The sequence below is a fragment of the Aphidius gifuensis genome, linkage group LG3 (genome assembly GCF_014905175.1).
Source record: "Aphidius gifuensis isolate YNYX2018 linkage group LG3, ASM1490517v1, whole genome shotgun sequence".
Lineage (NCBI taxonomy): Eukaryota > Metazoa > Arthropoda > Insecta > Hymenoptera > Braconidae > Aphidius > Aphidius gifuensis.
The window spans coordinates 22322116-22340470 of NC_057790.1; the positions used below are offsets into that span (position 1 = coordinate 22322116).

The following is an 18355-nucleotide window of genomic DNA, read 5'->3' on the forward strand; positions in this document are numbered from 1 at the left end:
CACATGAATTTTGTTCAACTTGAATAATTTTCCATTTTTTTTCTCGTCATTGTCTCGTATACAATATAAAATTCTATTATAGATTAATTATTTTTTAAATAATTTATCGTATAAATCATTATCAAGTTTTTTTTATAAAATAAAATATAATTGAGTAATTAAAATTTATAATTAAATATTGTAAAAGTTCAATTATAATACGACATTTATTTCCGTTCAATTAAAATACTTGGCAATATCTCAAGAGTTGGAAAATTTTAATTTTCTCATTCTCTTGTAATTTGAACTTATGGAAAAAATATCACACATTATGTCTATTAAACTGTGATCTCAATAAGCACACGTGTTGATTCATCGAGATAAAAAAAATAAAAATTACTTTGCGTGAGAAAATATAATCAATGTAAAAAAAATAAAAAAATTCGTTGTCAAATTGCTGGAGAGTAATTTCAAAATGAATGAGATGAATTTATTTCTCCTGCTTAAAACAGTGCAAATTATTTAATTATTTTAATATAAAAAATATAATATAATACTACATAATAAATTGATTAATTTCTATTGAGCCAATAAATTTACCTTTATTGTTTTGATAATCAAAAAAAATAATGAGCATTGCTTGTAATATTTTGAAAAATATGAAAATAAAAGAGATAGTCAAAATACATATATAAATTGAGTAGTGTGGGTCGTAAAGTACACAGTCGATATTACATGAACTTGTCTTGATTTCCCAGAAGATTATATCAAGTTATTGCATTTTCGTGCCTTGAACATGAACGAAAAATAAAAAAAATAAACCATCAAGGGAACTATGCGTTCAGTGAATATATTATATAAAAACTAAATGAAAGACTTTACTCGTGAATTTTATAAATGCATTATGAACTATTGATTTTTCTATATTGTTTATTTAATTTTTTTAATATAATAATTTTAATTGATTATAAAATATTGACAGTGATTAAATGGCTGAAAAAAAAAAAAAAAAAAAAAACATGAAGCAATTATATATAATTTGTATATTGAATATAGGTTGATATTTTGATGCGAAAAATAATGTTATGTCACGCAATGCGACGCTCAAATTAATCCACTTTGTTCACTTGTATATATGGTTTATCAGGCGGTTAGATCAATTAATCAGTTTCATTTGTTAATTAAGTAATTACCACAGCGCCGAACGAGCCACGGGATTCATTGTGGCATGTGAAAACCGAAATAGATGACACATATCGTGTTGTTTTCCATACCATCATGTGAAAATGCTTCATGACATGTCATTTGTTTGCAAATCAGTGGTTAATGATTCATTTTCACATTAAAAATCACCACATACACGCATATTGTCATTTTAAAATTCAAAATTAAATGACATTAATATTAAAAATTTTATGTATTTTTATAACATCATCATTATCATTTTATTATTCTGGACAATTTAACAAAAGATAAAATAATACTTGGTCATAATACTGCTTGTGAAGCAGTGCATGTTTTATTGTAAATTTTTTTTTTTTTATATACTTTTTTATCAGAGGCATAAAAGTAAGATCCATAAAGCTTTGAAATTTACTTCGCGACCTTTAAACGCACGATATACTTTGTTATCTAATTTAATTTTATATACAGTAAAATTGGTTAAATACTTGTAAGGTTTCAAGCGATTGCAAGGTTCTTTGATGATTGAAACGAGTTAATTTTTTTCGTATATATAATTGAAACTTTTTTTAACAAAAATCCATTGTATAATTTTTTTTTGTTCTCATTCATTGTTTTAATTTTTTTTCCTCTTTTTTTCTATGATAATAAATTAATCTTTAAAAAGTCAATGTAATAAATAAAAAAGTGAAATTACAATATAGTCAATAAACTTTTGGATGACACAATCGATCGATGTATCAACATTGAGTAAACTTTTCCATGAATAATGGATATATAAGTGAGCCCTTCTGGACTATATCATGATGGCAAAACTTATGACACTTTTTACGACAACATCTCTCTCACTCTCGACTGAGTGGATCTAACAAAAAGCTCAAATGAAAAAAAAGTATAATAAAAATACAAAAAACAATAATAAATACACATCAAAAGTATTTATAAAAATAAAAAGTTTCAAACACATTAGTTGCCTAGACCCAATAACGCCATAAATAATCATTTTAAAGATCAGAAATTATGTTGAAAGGTATAATTTCTAAGCCTCTAAATATATAGCTACATTACAAACAACTTGGTTTATTTTGTGTATGTATATGTCTATTGGTTATTCGTGTAATAAAACACTTTCATTAATATTCCATTCGTGTTTTAGAACAGGTGGTTCATGGATACAAAAGCTCAAAAATAATGCACTTCTGTCACCGGATTCCAATCTTCATTGTACTCTAGAAATTTCATCTAGGCCACAACTTGTATTTTCTTTATCCCAGCTTTTAAAAGTAAACAAATGTATCCTCTCGTACAATTGATAACTTAATTTTGTTTTTGTTTTTGTTCTTGTATTTTTTTTTTTGGTGTTTAAATACACAGAAAGCATATTGTTAATAATAATATTAATTTTTGAATAAACACAAACATACAAGTAAATCATGTAATAACTATTTAAACAAGTTGACGATGATGTAGTTGTATTAATAAAGTTTTAGTATTCTGAACTCTGATATCCTTTTGTTGTGTTGACAATGATATACAACTAGCTTTGTGTAATTTTCATCATCCTGGTAATATTGATATTCACATAGACATGTCACCAAACAAGATCACCAAGTGATAATGTATTTATCATATTGTCCATGTTTTACAACAACATAAAATACAACACTTTGATAATCTCAAGATAATCATTTAATTAATAATACTATACGAAAAATTGTTAGATAGAAAAGAAGAAAAAAAATAAATAAATAAACAAAAGTCAAAAAGTAATTGAATTTTAGATCAATGATATATTATATCATATTATGAAATTATTGACAATAATTTTGTTGGATAACATCAATAATTACATTCCAATGAACTCAATTATTCTTCATAAAAAAGTAAAAGTTTTTTTTTCTTTTAATTTTATCGGATCTACTTGAAAATTGCCTGATGGCTTATTCTCCCGTTACAATCGATTATTTCCAAGTGAACGCCTCACCTTAACAATTGAATAGCCCCATTCCATTTAAGAATTTACTGGTGCTAAAGATTCATATTACATTAAACCCTTTTGTATATTTATGAATCAATTTTTCAAATTTAATTAAAAATTTTTTTTTTTTTTTTTCTCTTTAATTTATCCATTCTTTCATTGATAAATTATTATATTATCATATACATATATAAAATGTAATCAATTTTATATTAAATAATACTTTATTCATGTAAAAAAATTTAAATAAAATTTATGTACCTTGTAAGTTCCAAGATTGTTGATGACACATGGTAAACTTGCATCTCTACCAACAGCAACTGTTACATTTGGTATTGGCTCAGCAAACAATGGTCCTTCTGATAATGCTGAAAAATAAAAAAAATTTATATTATAAATATATATAAAATTTTAAAAATCAACTATATATTTTTTTTATTTATTATATATATATTTTAATATTAGTTTTTGAGGTTTATATAATGTCAATATAAAATGTGTTGTGATATATAAAGTTCATCTATTACCCTCAGTCAATTTTACGAGGGAATAAAGAAACAAGCAATCTCGAGTATATACATGTTGATGTTTTCATGTATAGATATATAGAAAGAGAGAGAGAGAGAGAGAGAGAGAGGGGTTGCTAGGCTTTTCTGAGTTAATCATTCTACTCTTGTATAAATATATAGAAGCCGCAAACCGAAATTGGCTACCTATACATTTATAGGTCACAAGCATATACGAGTAGCTAGATGTACATAAAGGTAAATTTCCTTTTACCTCACCAGTCTCTCCCTCTCTCTCCTTCTCTCTCTTTCTACATTATATTATATTAATATATATATATATACCCTTATAAAGTTATAACGACACTATATTTTTAAGGACATGGTCTCTTCACAATCTTTGATTAAATACCCAATTGAAATCTCATAATAAAATTGTGTTTATCTCCTTTAAATGTGAAACGTACCAAACTACCAATTGAAATTTCATATTTTATATATAAATTGATTGAAAAGGCTTATTAATATGCATCAAGTGCAGTTATAAATTTTAATTATCAAATGGTAGTTGAGTCAATGAAATATCTTCAGCCAATCAAATACAATCATCATGTTTTTTTTTATATTTTGTTTATAAACTGTCATTGAAATTTAACTAACAATTTTTTATGATGCTTGTTATTATGTGATAATAATATTTTAAACCAATTATTTATTTACTTTTTTTCAGCTTTTTTTAAAACAGGTTATTCAAAGTTATAATAATATTAATTTAAAAAATTTATTAATTAATTAAAATGCAGTATGATAACAAGGTAATTATTCATTCTGTATGATAATTCCATTTGAACTTTAAATTGACTCATTTAATTGAATGTGTATGTATATAGATATTATGGTATTTCTCAAAGAGGAATTCACTTTGCAAAAATAGATTGTTAGCATGTCGTAGAAATGACTACAAGCAACTAGGCTTTTAAAAGAAATAAAAATTTTTTTCATTTAATTTCGAACCATTAGCAAATGAAATACATTTTGTATAGCATTTTGTGTGATTATAATATATAAAGTGTATAGCTAAATATTATGAAAACCATTTTATTATTTTAGTAATGAAATTTCTAGAAAGACAATGCTGAGACACAGTATATACTGTTTTTAATAATAAATAAACTCTAACAGTACAATCAATTTATTATTGCTATAAATATGATTTATTATTTTTATAAAATTTTAATTACATGTCGAATTGTGTTATCAGTACTCGAGAATAATTTGAATCTTAAAAATTAATTGAAATTATAATATCACATTAGCACCAAAATTTGTTGGATCTATAGATCATTATAATGAAAAAAAAAAAAAATTATTTATTCAGAAAATATCGTGTATTATCTTAAAAAAAAATAATAATCAATTAAAATATTTTTTTTTTAAATTAAAAAACAAATTTATAAACATTTCTACGCGTGACTGTCATAAACTTTCTATTTTTAAAAATTTTTTTGTTAATGATTTAATCTAGGCTGCGTGCAGGTCAAATTATGACTATATTAACAAAAAAAAAAAATTATTAATGATTAATTTAAAAATCGTCAAAGAATATAAAACAAGATTTTCAATATAATCAGTAAAGTTAATTGAATAATATCGTACGTCTTAAGAGTTACATACTAATGAGATCTTTTCGTGAATCTACTTGACAACAAGGTCAAAATTGACCACCACTCCTACCAACTACGCCTTTGTCATTAAACATAAAAATATCATTAAATAAATAAATATATTTGTACTTGAGAATTATATCATTTTCATAATTTCCTGCTGCTGTAAACTATGTTGTTTTTTTTTTCAACGGTTGAGTTATCTTCATCATACAATGCAATCAATGCAACATCCTGACTTTCTTGTGCATATATAATTATTTCTGACCACAACATATTTTAGTTTTTTTTTTTTTTATTCAGCTTTATTATTATTGAAAATTTATCGCAAGCAAACACACAGACCACACAGTGGTTATTCATATTGTATAACAATACGTTATCATTGCACATTGCACTATCAGAAAATGTATATTTATCATGGCAAATTGATGAAAAATTTTTCTATTACTTGACTAAATCGGTCAACAATATCGTCTTTTTTACAACCCAATCACTTTTAAATATTTCTTCGGTTTTACTATACCACAATATTCAAGGAAAAAAGAAAATAAAAAATAGTAAAAGATGAAACAGTTGATAACAATTCAATATATATTCTCTATGCTTTTAGGAATATTAACATAATTTTAGCTAATCATACAAATAAACAAATAAAAAAAAAAAAATAAATTTAATAACATGCAGAGAGTGGGCATCAATGGCACCTGTTTGATGCACGATAGAAGATATCTTGTGACTATAAAATATATGGCATTTCCACACAATCTAATAGAGTGGGAAAATAAGTGATATATACCAAATGACAGTCAACAGTCTAATGCAAGTTTAGTCGACAATCAACACTCTTTAATTATAATTGTGTATTTGTAAACTTTGATGTTACTTGTTGTATATTATTTAAATGCAGTTGAAAGATTATTACTTGGTGAAAAAGAAAATATAAAATGTGGTTTTCAAGTGAAACGATTTATCAAGGATACATAAAAATTAATACCTTGCTGTGATCAGTGAATTATATAATTTAAATAATTAAATAAAAATAATTATGTCGATGAAATAAAATGAAGCTAATATTTAAAAGATTAATCAATAAAATTCAATATTTTGATTATATGCAAAAATCAATAATATTAACATGTACAATTTTAATAGCTTGTCTTTATTTAATAACAATTTATTTCAATATTATAATTGAACTATGTTTTACAAATAAGTCAGTCATGTCAAAGATAAATAAATCAACAAAATTGATATTATATTGGAATAAATTATTTGACAGGGATGATTTTTATATAGGTCATGGTGATATTTGTAAATTTTGTAATGATATACCAAATGATTTGACATATGCATCATCAAATCGTAAAATTAAAAATATCGATGATTATGATATGATATTATTTCATGGTAGTGAACTTGATATATATGATTTACCAAATAAAAGAAATAATAAACAAAAATATATTTATGTTAATCTTGAAAGTCCAATAAATCGACCAATTGAAAATGAAATATTTGAAAATTTTTTTAATCTTACAATGACATATAGACTTGACAGTGATATACCATTTACGTACAGTGAAATTTATGATAAAAAAATTGGAAATATCATTGGACCACTTTCAAATACTAGTTGGAAGACGTTTGACTATGCAACAGGTGAACATTGTATTTTAAATTTTTCATATTATTAATATTTAAATCATAATAATATCAATATAATATTCTAAACTGATTAAAATATATATATGTTAACAATAACAATAATTAATATTAAACTATGAACATTTCATAGATGTTAATAACAACATTGAGTTCTGATTAGTGATTGATTAATTTATGCATTTAAATATTTTATTATAGTCACCAAGAATGCATGAAAAAAAAATTATAAAAACAAAATAAATAATTCAACGTTGTTGAATAATTTAAATAATAATGACTACATAATTATAATTTTATTAATATGATAAACGAAATGAGGTAAAGATGAATAAAAATAAAAGAAAAAAAATGACAAGATCTTGTATTTAGTACTAAAAATAAATTCTTTAGTATTTTACCAATTATTATTTTAGAAACAAAATAGATAAATAGTCTATTTTAAAATTTAAATAATAAAAAATTTATCTATATCAAAAAAATTATCGATAGAAAATATTCGATGGTGGAAAATATTATTTTCAGGGTCATAAAATGACGTATATACTTATAGAAATATTGTTGGCATAAATACAGAAAGTTGTTCTTCAATAAGCCAAGGTTTCTCACATTACGTCAACTAGATATGTAAAAATTGCAAAACACGTATGTCATATATTCGAGTCCCTTCAAACATACAATAAATTTATTCGCCTTTTTCTTTTATTCATGTAAACAATACTGACAAACTTGCTTGTCCAGTTGTCACCAATGTTTACAGTTTTTATTATTTTTTTTTCTAGATACCTCTGACTATTTTTAATATGCACATGTTTTATTATTATTATTTATTCAATTTCATTCTTTTTATTTATATCTATACTTTTGTCATGCAATAGTACCCACGTGTTTATTTAATTTTTCAAACACGTGATAAACACAAATCGTTGCACTGAATCACGTGGTTTTATATTTCAATTTTCAACAATTCATATTTTATCTATATTGTTATTTTCAACTGAAATAAATTTTTATTTTTTTTTTCATTTTATATTTTTTATTGGTATAAAACTATTGGCAAAAATATTGTAATAAAAATAATAAATTTTTTGCAATATCTATCACAATATTGTCATTTTTTTTATTTTCTTTTTGTTCAGTTAAAAAATATAATATAATATTTATTAAAAATTTCAGATGATGATGATAATGCTGATTTATTAAAATTAATTAAAAAAAAGAAAAAAAATGCCATTTGGTTCGTGAGTAATTGTCATACTGCTGGTGGTCGTGAAAAATACGTTGAAGAATTATCGAAACACATGAATGTCGATATATTTGGAAGATGTGGAAATGAAATAAAATGTCCACGTGAAGAAAATTGTTTTAAAAAAATTGTTGAGCCAGAATATTATTTTTATTTGTCATTTGAAAATAGTCTTTGTCAAGATTATGTAACTGAAAAACTATTCACTGCTTTAAAGTAAGTAATTTATTTATTTTTATTTACAATTCATTATCATAATTTTTATTATTTCATCAAATTTTATAATGTTATTATTATTGTAAATAATTATCAAGTGTAATAGTAATTTTATGTGAATTACTTAAATTAAAAAATTCATTAATTTCATAAGTGTATACTTGATATTTTTAATTTAATTATCTAGGTCACAAATGATTAATACAAAAGACTCTGCAATTATCTAAATTATCTAAATTATAATTTATTTATTTTTTTCAACTTGCAGATATAATGTGGTGCCAGTTGTTTATGGAGGTGCTAACTACAGTAAATTTGCACCTCCAAATTCTTACGTGAACGCATTGGATTTTGATAGTCCAAAAAATTTAGCTGAATATTTAATTAAATTATCAAATGATCCAAATGAATATGTTAAATATTTTAAATGGAAAAAATATTATAAACTAGCTGATGATAGCAATGCTGCAAGATGTAAACTTTGTGAAATATTACATAATGACAAACGACAATATAAATTTTATGATCCATTGTCTGCATGGTATTCAAAGTGTCCATTGCAAAAAAAAATTGACTCTTTAAATCCATACTTAACTAAGTCTTCTAATAATTGAAATTATTAATTTTTATTTTTGTAAATTAATTTTTTAACAAGTCTGCCAAAAGAATATAAAAAAAAAATATTTCAAGCTTGATGTACATAAAGATTTATTTGAATATGTTTTGTTTTATTTTTTATTATTATTATTTTGTTCATGATGGTTATATTAATGTTGAATTTAATACAACAGAATGATAAATTGACAGTTGGTAAATTGTATATAATACATCAATCTGTCAAAGCTCTTTTTTTTTATTTTCTATATAGTAGGGAAAACAAAAATGTAACAATAACGATAACAGGAAAAAAGAGAAAAAAAAATCAGACAGCATCAATTGTTATCTTGATAATTTATGATGTCTTAAGTGCTTGTGGACATTCTGAATAAACACCAAAAATTGATAAATGTGAAATCAGAAAATGAATAAATAATTTTACATTTATTAAAATAATATTATAAAACTTTTAAGATGTCTCTTGTATAAATGTAGTGTTTTTATTATTATTTATATCATTTTGATTTTCATTAATTATAATTTTTATTAGTGTCAACAGCATCTAAACTATCTAAACTATAATTAACACAATGTGCTTTTGGAAATTCCCAAGTGGCATAAGAAGACCTGTCGTTTCTATAGTAAAGTTTATTCTCTCTATGGGTATTGACTGCCTCAGGGGACAAAAAAAAGTTGAGTAATATGATTTCTTGATCCATATTTCAAAACTCAATTGAAAATGAAACTATTCACATGAAAAACTAAACATTCCGGATAATGTGAAAAAATGTTTTTGTTTTTTTCTCAAAACAAAAAAACAATCACAAGTAAAAATTAGAAAATAAAAGTAATTACTAGATTAAAAATTTGTCAATAATTTAAATAAAATTTTTCCATTAAATTATTAATTGATGTTTTTTTTTTTTTTTTTTTTACTCGATAAAGTTATTATAAAATTTTGAACTATACCGTAGTAATTATTTTATGAATATTAATTTTTTCAAAGTTCATATTGTTGACAGAATAATTAACCTTTGTATTTATTTTCTATAAATATAAATTTAAACAAAAATTACTCTTCATCTAAATGAAAAAAAAAAAAAAAAATTTGATTTTCATTTTAATAATGTTGTTTATTATGGTGATTTTATTGAAACGCTGAATAGTAAAATAGGGATTATCATGATTGGTGATTATTGCGGCTTGAATAAGAGAAAAGTAAATTTCCTATCGTCGTAATGGGTCTATAAATGAAATCTACTATTATATAAGTGATGGGTTTTTTTATTTTTATATATATAAAGCAGTATATTCTCATCACCTCTAACCCTCTATCGAACTGTCAGCTTCAATCCCCTCAAGTCATCCACCTCACGTCCTACCATGACTCGCTCACTTACTCACTCTTTTTTCTGCCTCTCCTTTATTTGTTTGTTTTTTTATTCTACTTATTTTTTGACATTTTTTTAATTTTTTTTTTTTACGAAAAAGGACCACCATGATATAGTGATAACTGACTTTTTCCAAACGATTTGGACACTGTACCTTTTCTCTGAAAAATATTGGAAAAATTTTCCATGGACATTTTGATTTGTTCAAATATATATCCAAGTCTCTTCTTGAAAATTGATCGCTTTGCAAAAAATAATAAAGAAAAAAAAAATATATATATTATCCTTTGACCAAATAAAAAAAATAGATATATTAAAATAATTTTTATAACAAAAAGTCTAAGGTTGATTCAGTTTATCAGCAATAATTCTCAGATTCTTTCATATCATACCAATAATTTTTCTACGAGTACGTAACTACCGAATTGCTAAGAGAAAACGCCCTGAAAAACGTTTTAGAACCAGAAAAATTCGACAAATAAAAGACATTTTCGACAGATAAATTTATCCGATAGATAAAAATGTCTCCAAGAGAGTTTATAAAAAAAAATCAAAAAATTTCAATTCTCCATAGCATTGTAAGATATATAAAGATTTAAAAAAAAAAAATATGTCGATTGAAGGAAAAAAAAGGAATAAGTTTTTATTACTATCCTGAAAATTTTTTATATTGTTCTGATAAGCTATCTTCACAGATAACAATATTTTTTTTTTTTGTGCTTTCAAACAAGTTAAATATATTTTGATGTAAAAATTTGATATCAAAAAGAAATATTGATCAAACAATTTAAAGAATTGCATAAAGTAGTTGTTGTATTGTTCTTTTATTTTTCTGTATTTTTAACTGAATGAAATAGATGCAGTTTCAAGTCAACACACAATTTATAGGGCGTTAAAGCCAACGCGCGATTGAACAGCCTCTTCGACTATATCTCGTTCCGGACAACCAGTCAATGTGGCTATGCTGTACAGGAAACCAACGATCCAATACAATCACCCTTCATTTTGTCCTCTATATACCATATAGATACTTGTCAACTACGCAATGTATATTTAAATACAAATACAATTTGATTTATTCATGCATAAATAGCGTATCGATATCATTGACCAATAAAATTATCACAATACCCCTTTCTCATCCTCCCCCTCACCCCCTAATTTATATATTTAATTTTCAGCATCATGTAATTTTGATAATACTTAAATTAATTTCAATTCAATGAATATTTAAAATATTTTTTTTTGTTTCAATTAAAATAAAATAATTTTTCAAAGTTAAAAATTTATATGTTATTTTGAATTCAATGAATAAAATTATTATTTTAAAAGATAAAATTCATTAATAAATAATCAATTGAATATTTAATAAAAAAAAAAAAATGTCAAGTATTTACGTATCATCTCATTATTTATTATTAAAAAATAATATTTATATAAATTTAAAAAATATTTTCTCTACAAATAGTAGCACAAGTGTAGAGTGTTGTATCTCATACGTATATAAATTTAATTACATTACACATGTAGTGCTTAAAAATTCATAAAACGTGACAGATGGTGGTAGTGCATGTAGATAAATTTAGTACAGTATGGATGAATATTTATACATATATATATACAACGTCCAGTGCCTGGATGCGATAACGAAATCCGATCATCTCCTGAATAAATAATTGATTTGATCAATCTATATCATCCTCATGCAACTCTTTAATAAAACAGTCATGTGTATACATGCAAAAATTGAAATTTAAATATTGGAAACATAATATAGGCATATAAAAAAATAAAAAATAAAAATATTGAAATATATATATATAAAAGTTAAATAGATATTTATTGGTGCTCGAGGGAAATCATTTGATTGAAAAATAAATTACTAAGATTTAGGATATTGGTATATCGTGAATCGATCTATCTGTCTCACTTGCAGCAGAAAGGTTGTAAATTACTTTGGTATGTACGTGACATTCATAGGTAAAATCGGTCTTTCAGTATATAGGGAATTGAGTATGGTTGAGTGAGTGAGTGAGTAAATGAGTAGAGGGGAATCAGATGAGGTATATAATGATGAACAAGTACGAGTGACCAAAACTATACCCTACTGACCATTGGTGGTGATGGTGGTGGTACATATAGGTGCTTGTATTTATGTCAGTATAGTGAGACTAGCTGGAAGACAGAATTACAGTGAAACAAGTCAATGTATGTGCAGCCGCGTATCAACTATATATATATTTGGGGAGTAGATGCTGGTGTGAGTTGAATGTTTCAGACTCCATTACTTGAATTGGATTGGGACTACCATAAGGTCTCTGAGCACCCCTCATACTATCTCTATATATATTTTTTTTTTTTTTCGTGACCTCTCTCACATAATATTTTGGACATAAACCATACGGCCTAGTTTCATCCAAACAAAAGTGTACGAATTTTTTATTAACTTTTTATTTACGTTTTTAGAGAGTAATCATGTATATTTTTTTTTTTTTTTTTTCTTTTTGAAATGTCAAAAAAGAAATATATGGTTTTAAGCCTGAATATATGTTTAGTTCTTTTTTTTTTTTTTTTTCTTCAAGTTTTCATAAATTAAATGATGGAGCTTTGTATAATGTTGTGCTTTTTTTTTTATTGTTGATAGGATCATGTAATATTTACGTGTGTGACAGTTGAAGACGAGGGTTTATACAAAATTTTTTAGTTCAATGATTTTTTTTGTTTTATAATTTAATTCATATTTTGATGGGCCTGGGGCATTGGCATCTGAAAATGACAGATTTCTTATTGTAGACAATTTCACTGTTTGTTTTTATCTTTGGTCTTATATATAATTTTTTATTTTTTATCTTTGATTTTCATTTATTTTCTATAGACTATTTTTTATTGATAACATCTGCTACTGATGGTAAAACGTTAGAGAATTTTTGTCTCACACTCGATGTTGTCAATGTTGAGAAAGATATTATATAAATGTGTATCTGTATTTTATGCGGAAATATTTGTATGTCCTATCAGTGTGGACTGTTTTGATGTCGATTCACAGTAACTTTCAACAGCTGCAACCAATGGCTAATGAAAATAAATGGCTATCCAAAAAACTATATAAAAGTTAAATTTTTAGTTAAATATTTCAACTGATTTTTCATAAAATAAATCATATTATATTTTTAAATAAAATTTCTAAATTTTTATTTTTCTAATTATAATAATTGATTGATTTAAAAATATATAATAAATATTTTTCTGTAATTAAAACTTTATTACTATTTGTTATTATTTTTTTGATTATTTCTTATTTCTTTTAAAATGAGGTTAATCTGTACAAAATTATATGAAAGTTAATTATTATTATTTTCATTTAAACTTGTCACAAGTTATTCTATTTATAAATTTGTTTAATTGTTATGAAAATAAGATGGTATTATTAAATGAGTAAATCGAAATTTTACAAAATTTTATCAATTGATATAAAGTTTAAAATTTCTTACAGTGTCATCTTCAAGTCAGTATTAATAATTTCAAATTAAACTTTCAAAGATTCATACAAAACTTGAATATTTAATTAACATTATTAACTTTTATTCATTCAATAAATTATTATTAACACATTTTATTATGTTAAATTAATTTATTTCATCTAAAAACTTTTTTTCATCAACAACAGTATTATGTTTAAATATCAAATATATAGCCTGAATACTGACAATACACTTAGGATTTCAATAATAAAATTTACCATTATAAATACATTGAAGAAAAAAAAAGGGAAATAAATAAAACTTGACTAAGTAACATTAAAGTTTATCTCATCAAATTGCCTGTGGCATTGTAACAGTATAGTACTAAAACTATTTATTCTTTTCAATTTATATTTGTTGAAATCGACAAGATACTTTTCAACACAAACGCAAACTCTTAGAATGATACAACATTGAAAAATTATAGAGTTAAAAAAAAAAACAAATGACAAAAAAAAAAAAAAATTAAACAAAACATCCCAAGATAAAAAGAACATAATAAAAATGAAATAAAAAAAAAAATTCAGTGGCAAAAAGTAAGCCATAAAAATGTGTCACATAGTTGTCTCGAGATCTATGTATTTTTTATGCTTTTTTTTTTTTTTTTGCATCATTGACATTTTATGTCCAAGAAACTTTTGTATTTTATCAAAGGTCAACTAATTTTTTTTTTTACCTTTTCGTTAAATAAAAAATAAATTTTCAGGTAATAGTGTTGGACTTTTTCTTATTTTTTTTTTTTTTTCATGTACCTACTGGTTGCAGGCTTCATTACCAACATGTCTACGTGTTTTCACTGCAGTGCTTAAATAAAACCTCATTCCACTATAACTCCACTCACAAACTGTCTAGATAATAAATGACTAAAAACACATTTTCTACTTGGTATATATATGTATAGATACCAGTAACTCGTATCAATATTTAAACAAAGTTTTACCCATGTTTATTCACCTCAGTTATTTAATGTCCTCATAGCTGTTTAAGCAGACCAATGTTTCATGTTTAAACATACATGCTTAAAAAAGCTTTCATAAATACTTGATAAAAAAAAAAATATATAAAACAACAAAAAAAAAAACATATTCATAAATAATCAAAAAGAAAATCATAAATTTATAAATCTATAAAAGGTTGTATTGCAAAGTGTGATTGGATTTTTTTTGTTTTATTTTTATTTTTTCTCAATAACATCACGTGGCAGGATCACAGAGTAAGATGGAATACAAAATTTACATATATAGATATATATGTGCGTATAGATTTGTTGTGTATATTAGAAATTCTATATCACGAATTGTCAAATTGAATTTTACCAAAGTCTGCGCTTGGAAAACTAATGTTGACGTGATCGAAACGTTTGTATATGTTGCAATTGCCACTGGTCTTGTATACTTTTTATATTGTAAAGTAAAAGCATGTATATATACACATTTGAGTCAGCTTTTTATCTTCAAAGTTTAAAGTTTTTTATGTGTATATATATATCCAACACATCTATACTTAAGTATCTTAAATAGAAAAAAATAAATAAAATAAAATTCAAGGATACAGAAAAGAAGCAAACAAGAAAAAAAAAAAATAAAAAATATTCTCAGTGGTTGGGAAAAAGTAGATGAGTATATATTATTCATGAAAATTAATCATTCATTTAAATAAAAAATAGTTGATTATATAATTGCAAGAATATTAAAATAATAATGATAAAGTAAATAAAATATATTTGAAAATTTGAAATTAAAGTGTCAAAGATGCAAAAATGCTTTGAATCTGGCTCAAAGATAACACAAAGTAATAGGATATTTCAAGTGGTATGATGGTGTCTTTTATCAGTCCAGCTATTTAAATGCAAAGTATTATTCAAATAGCCTTCTTCAACGTTCACCACGTTGGTTTTTTTTTTTTTTTTTTCATTATTTTCATTTTCTCTATTTTATTTTATCATATGTATATGTATTTTTACTCTTTATCTTTCACTTACTCACTAGCTTTAGTTGGCTGTGTGTGTGAATTTGTGATATAACAGCATCACAGCAAGGTGAAAACCAAAGAGAGAGCTTTCATTTCCTGATATTCAAATGTGTTCAAACATCATTACTACAATTGTGCCTGCCATCTAGTGGTTTTACAGATAAACTCAGGCATTTTCTACCAATATCAAAACCTCTAAATCTCATACCTTATATATATTTACATCCAAACACCAAACCATGCTTGGTATTGTCGTTGTTGGATTTTAAAGAATGCAAATTAACCTTATCTTCATGACTATGAAAACAATAAAAGATATGCATTTTCAAGATTTTAAATGAATATATTAAAAATATAATAATAATCAATCTTTTTTCTTGAATTTAAATTTTTTTTTTTTTCATACATTTATTATGGAGTATTTATTTTATTTATGTATTTTTTTTTTTTTGTTGGGATAGTTTATTATTTTTTTAGATAAATTTTATCACTGTATAAACAATATTATTTTATAATTATAAATAAATTTTTATTTACATAAAATTTTAAAAAGTTGGAAAGCATAAAAATATTATACACAAAAAGAGTTTAAAAAAATTGTTTAAAATATTTTTTATATATTTTTTGTAAAATTAACTTTTTCATTTTGTATATTAAAAATAGTTTATTATTTTTTATCAGAGCTTTGTTTTTTTTTTTTTATACAATACAGCATTGTATATATGAAGGAAAAGAAAATTTAAAATTTTATGTAAATCGAATATTTATAATTTTTTTTTTAACATTTAAAAAAATGACATGGATTTATATTTAAAAAAACTTTTCTTTTTAATTTAAAAATAAAGCACATTAAATTTTATATTATAATTTTATTTTATATATTTGTTTATTTTTTGTCATTTTTAAGGTGATATACGTGTGACATGGTGTCAACGTGCTATGAAAAAAATTACAATGATAAAGAAAAAGAAAAATAAAGGTTATAAATAAAAAGAAAGGAAAAAGCTCCAGTGTTAGATTAAAAATGAGGGTCTGTTTAAAAATGCAAATTAAGACATTTTATAACGTCAAGATCTGCTACGTGGGACGGTTTATATTGCCCAAGAGCGAAGGCTGTAATAAAAACATGAATATATGAGAAAGTAACTCGAAGAAAAAAAAAAGTTAAGTTAAATAAATAAATGAATAATAATAATATACACAAAAAAACAAATAAAATATCTAGCAAAAGGCATTACCAAATATAAGCCAAGAAAATAAATTCAACAATTCTTTTAAAATCTAAAATTTAGATTTTATTTGTCAATTTTTTTTTTTTTAATACAATAATAATTATCATCATTAAAATCATAATTAATAATAGCCAAGATGCGACTAATTATAATTTAATTAACACGTATCTATGCATATAAATTTTCTATGAATTTGATTAAGCAATGTAATTTTGTTCGTCTAAAGTTACAGTCTCGAGATATCAAGTAGTTGATACAGATATATAGTCAGACATTTTATTGTTGGAAGTGAGATGTTGACGATGAATAAGGAGAATGAGAAAAGCGCGAATGAGTTCGAGATGATGAATTGGCTGTACAGCATACCGCGGATGATTATTATTTTTTTTTTTATAATAAGAAAGTTTGAAAAAGATGAAAAAGAAAAAAAAGAAGAAAATATATCTACTAAAAAATAAGAATATGAAAGACGAACACTGAGCCAAGGAATGAATGATGATATTTTTTTGTTTTTTTTGTTTTTTAATAAAACAAAAAAAACGTCATTTTTAGCGGGAAAAAAAAGAATAAATGCTATGGGCATGAGATGGACACGACCAGGAGGATTAAAAATGTTTAAAAATGCAAATTGAGACTGAGCTTATGCAACAGAGATTTACTATTCAGACGAGTTATCTCACTAAGCACTGTATACTTTTATTATTTCATCTTTCTCTTGTTCTTTTAATATTAACAATAGGTAGTGCCTGCGGGACAAAGGCATTAGCCAAATGATGCATACAAATTTTCTAGAATAGTATCATGTCCATTTCACTGTACAACTATACCATAATACAAAACTCTTTATAATGACAATGACGACTAAACATTTAAACTACTTTATTAATTTATTTATCAAATTTAAATATTTTAATAATTATAATTTACTTTATCATATTTTATGCACATTATAATAATCAAACAAAAAATTTATATGTCTTTAAAGAATTTGGTTTAAATTAAAGAAAAAAATTTAATATTCACTGGTCGTCAGAAGCGCGTGCCGTAGTGAAAAAGTTCAATTCAAACGAATAAAAATACTCGTGAAGGTAATTTACAGAAAGAAGAGACTTTGCAAAATCAACGAGAAGGTTATCGTACATTGTTGAATGTAGCCAATGGTTGGAAAATATTTTTTTTCTATCTAAAAAAAGAAATCTAAAAAAGA

At 23.9% G+C, this 18355-nt stretch overlaps 2 protein-coding genes across 9 annotated transcripts in view; one reads left to right on the plus strand and one right to left on the minus strand.

Moving 5' to 3' along the window:
• The window catches only part of LOC122852911 (lachesin-like), a 129669-nt gene that overhangs the window by 27450 nt on the left and 83864 nt on the right, over positions 1 to 18355 (minus strand). For all 8 annotated transcript variants that reach the window (XM_044153029.1, XM_044153035.1, XM_044153034.1 and 5 more), the window contains one exon: positions 3401 to 3507. In XM_044153029.1, the coding sequence (XP_044008964.1) occupies positions 3401 to 3507 (107 nt within the window). The remainder of the gene's footprint in view (positions 1 to 3400; positions 3508 to 18355) is intronic.
• On the plus strand, positions 6130 to 10140 carry LOC122852912 (alpha-(1,3)-fucosyltransferase C-like). Its single transcript, XM_044153038.1, has 3 exons — positions 6130 to 6971; positions 8151 to 8436; positions 8705 to 10140. Exons 1-3 carry the CDS (start codon positions 6374 to 6376, stop codon positions 9048 to 9050), a joined length of 1230 nt encoding a protein of 409 aa, XP_044008973.1. The 5' UTR covers positions 6130 to 6373; the 3' UTR covers positions 9051 to 10140.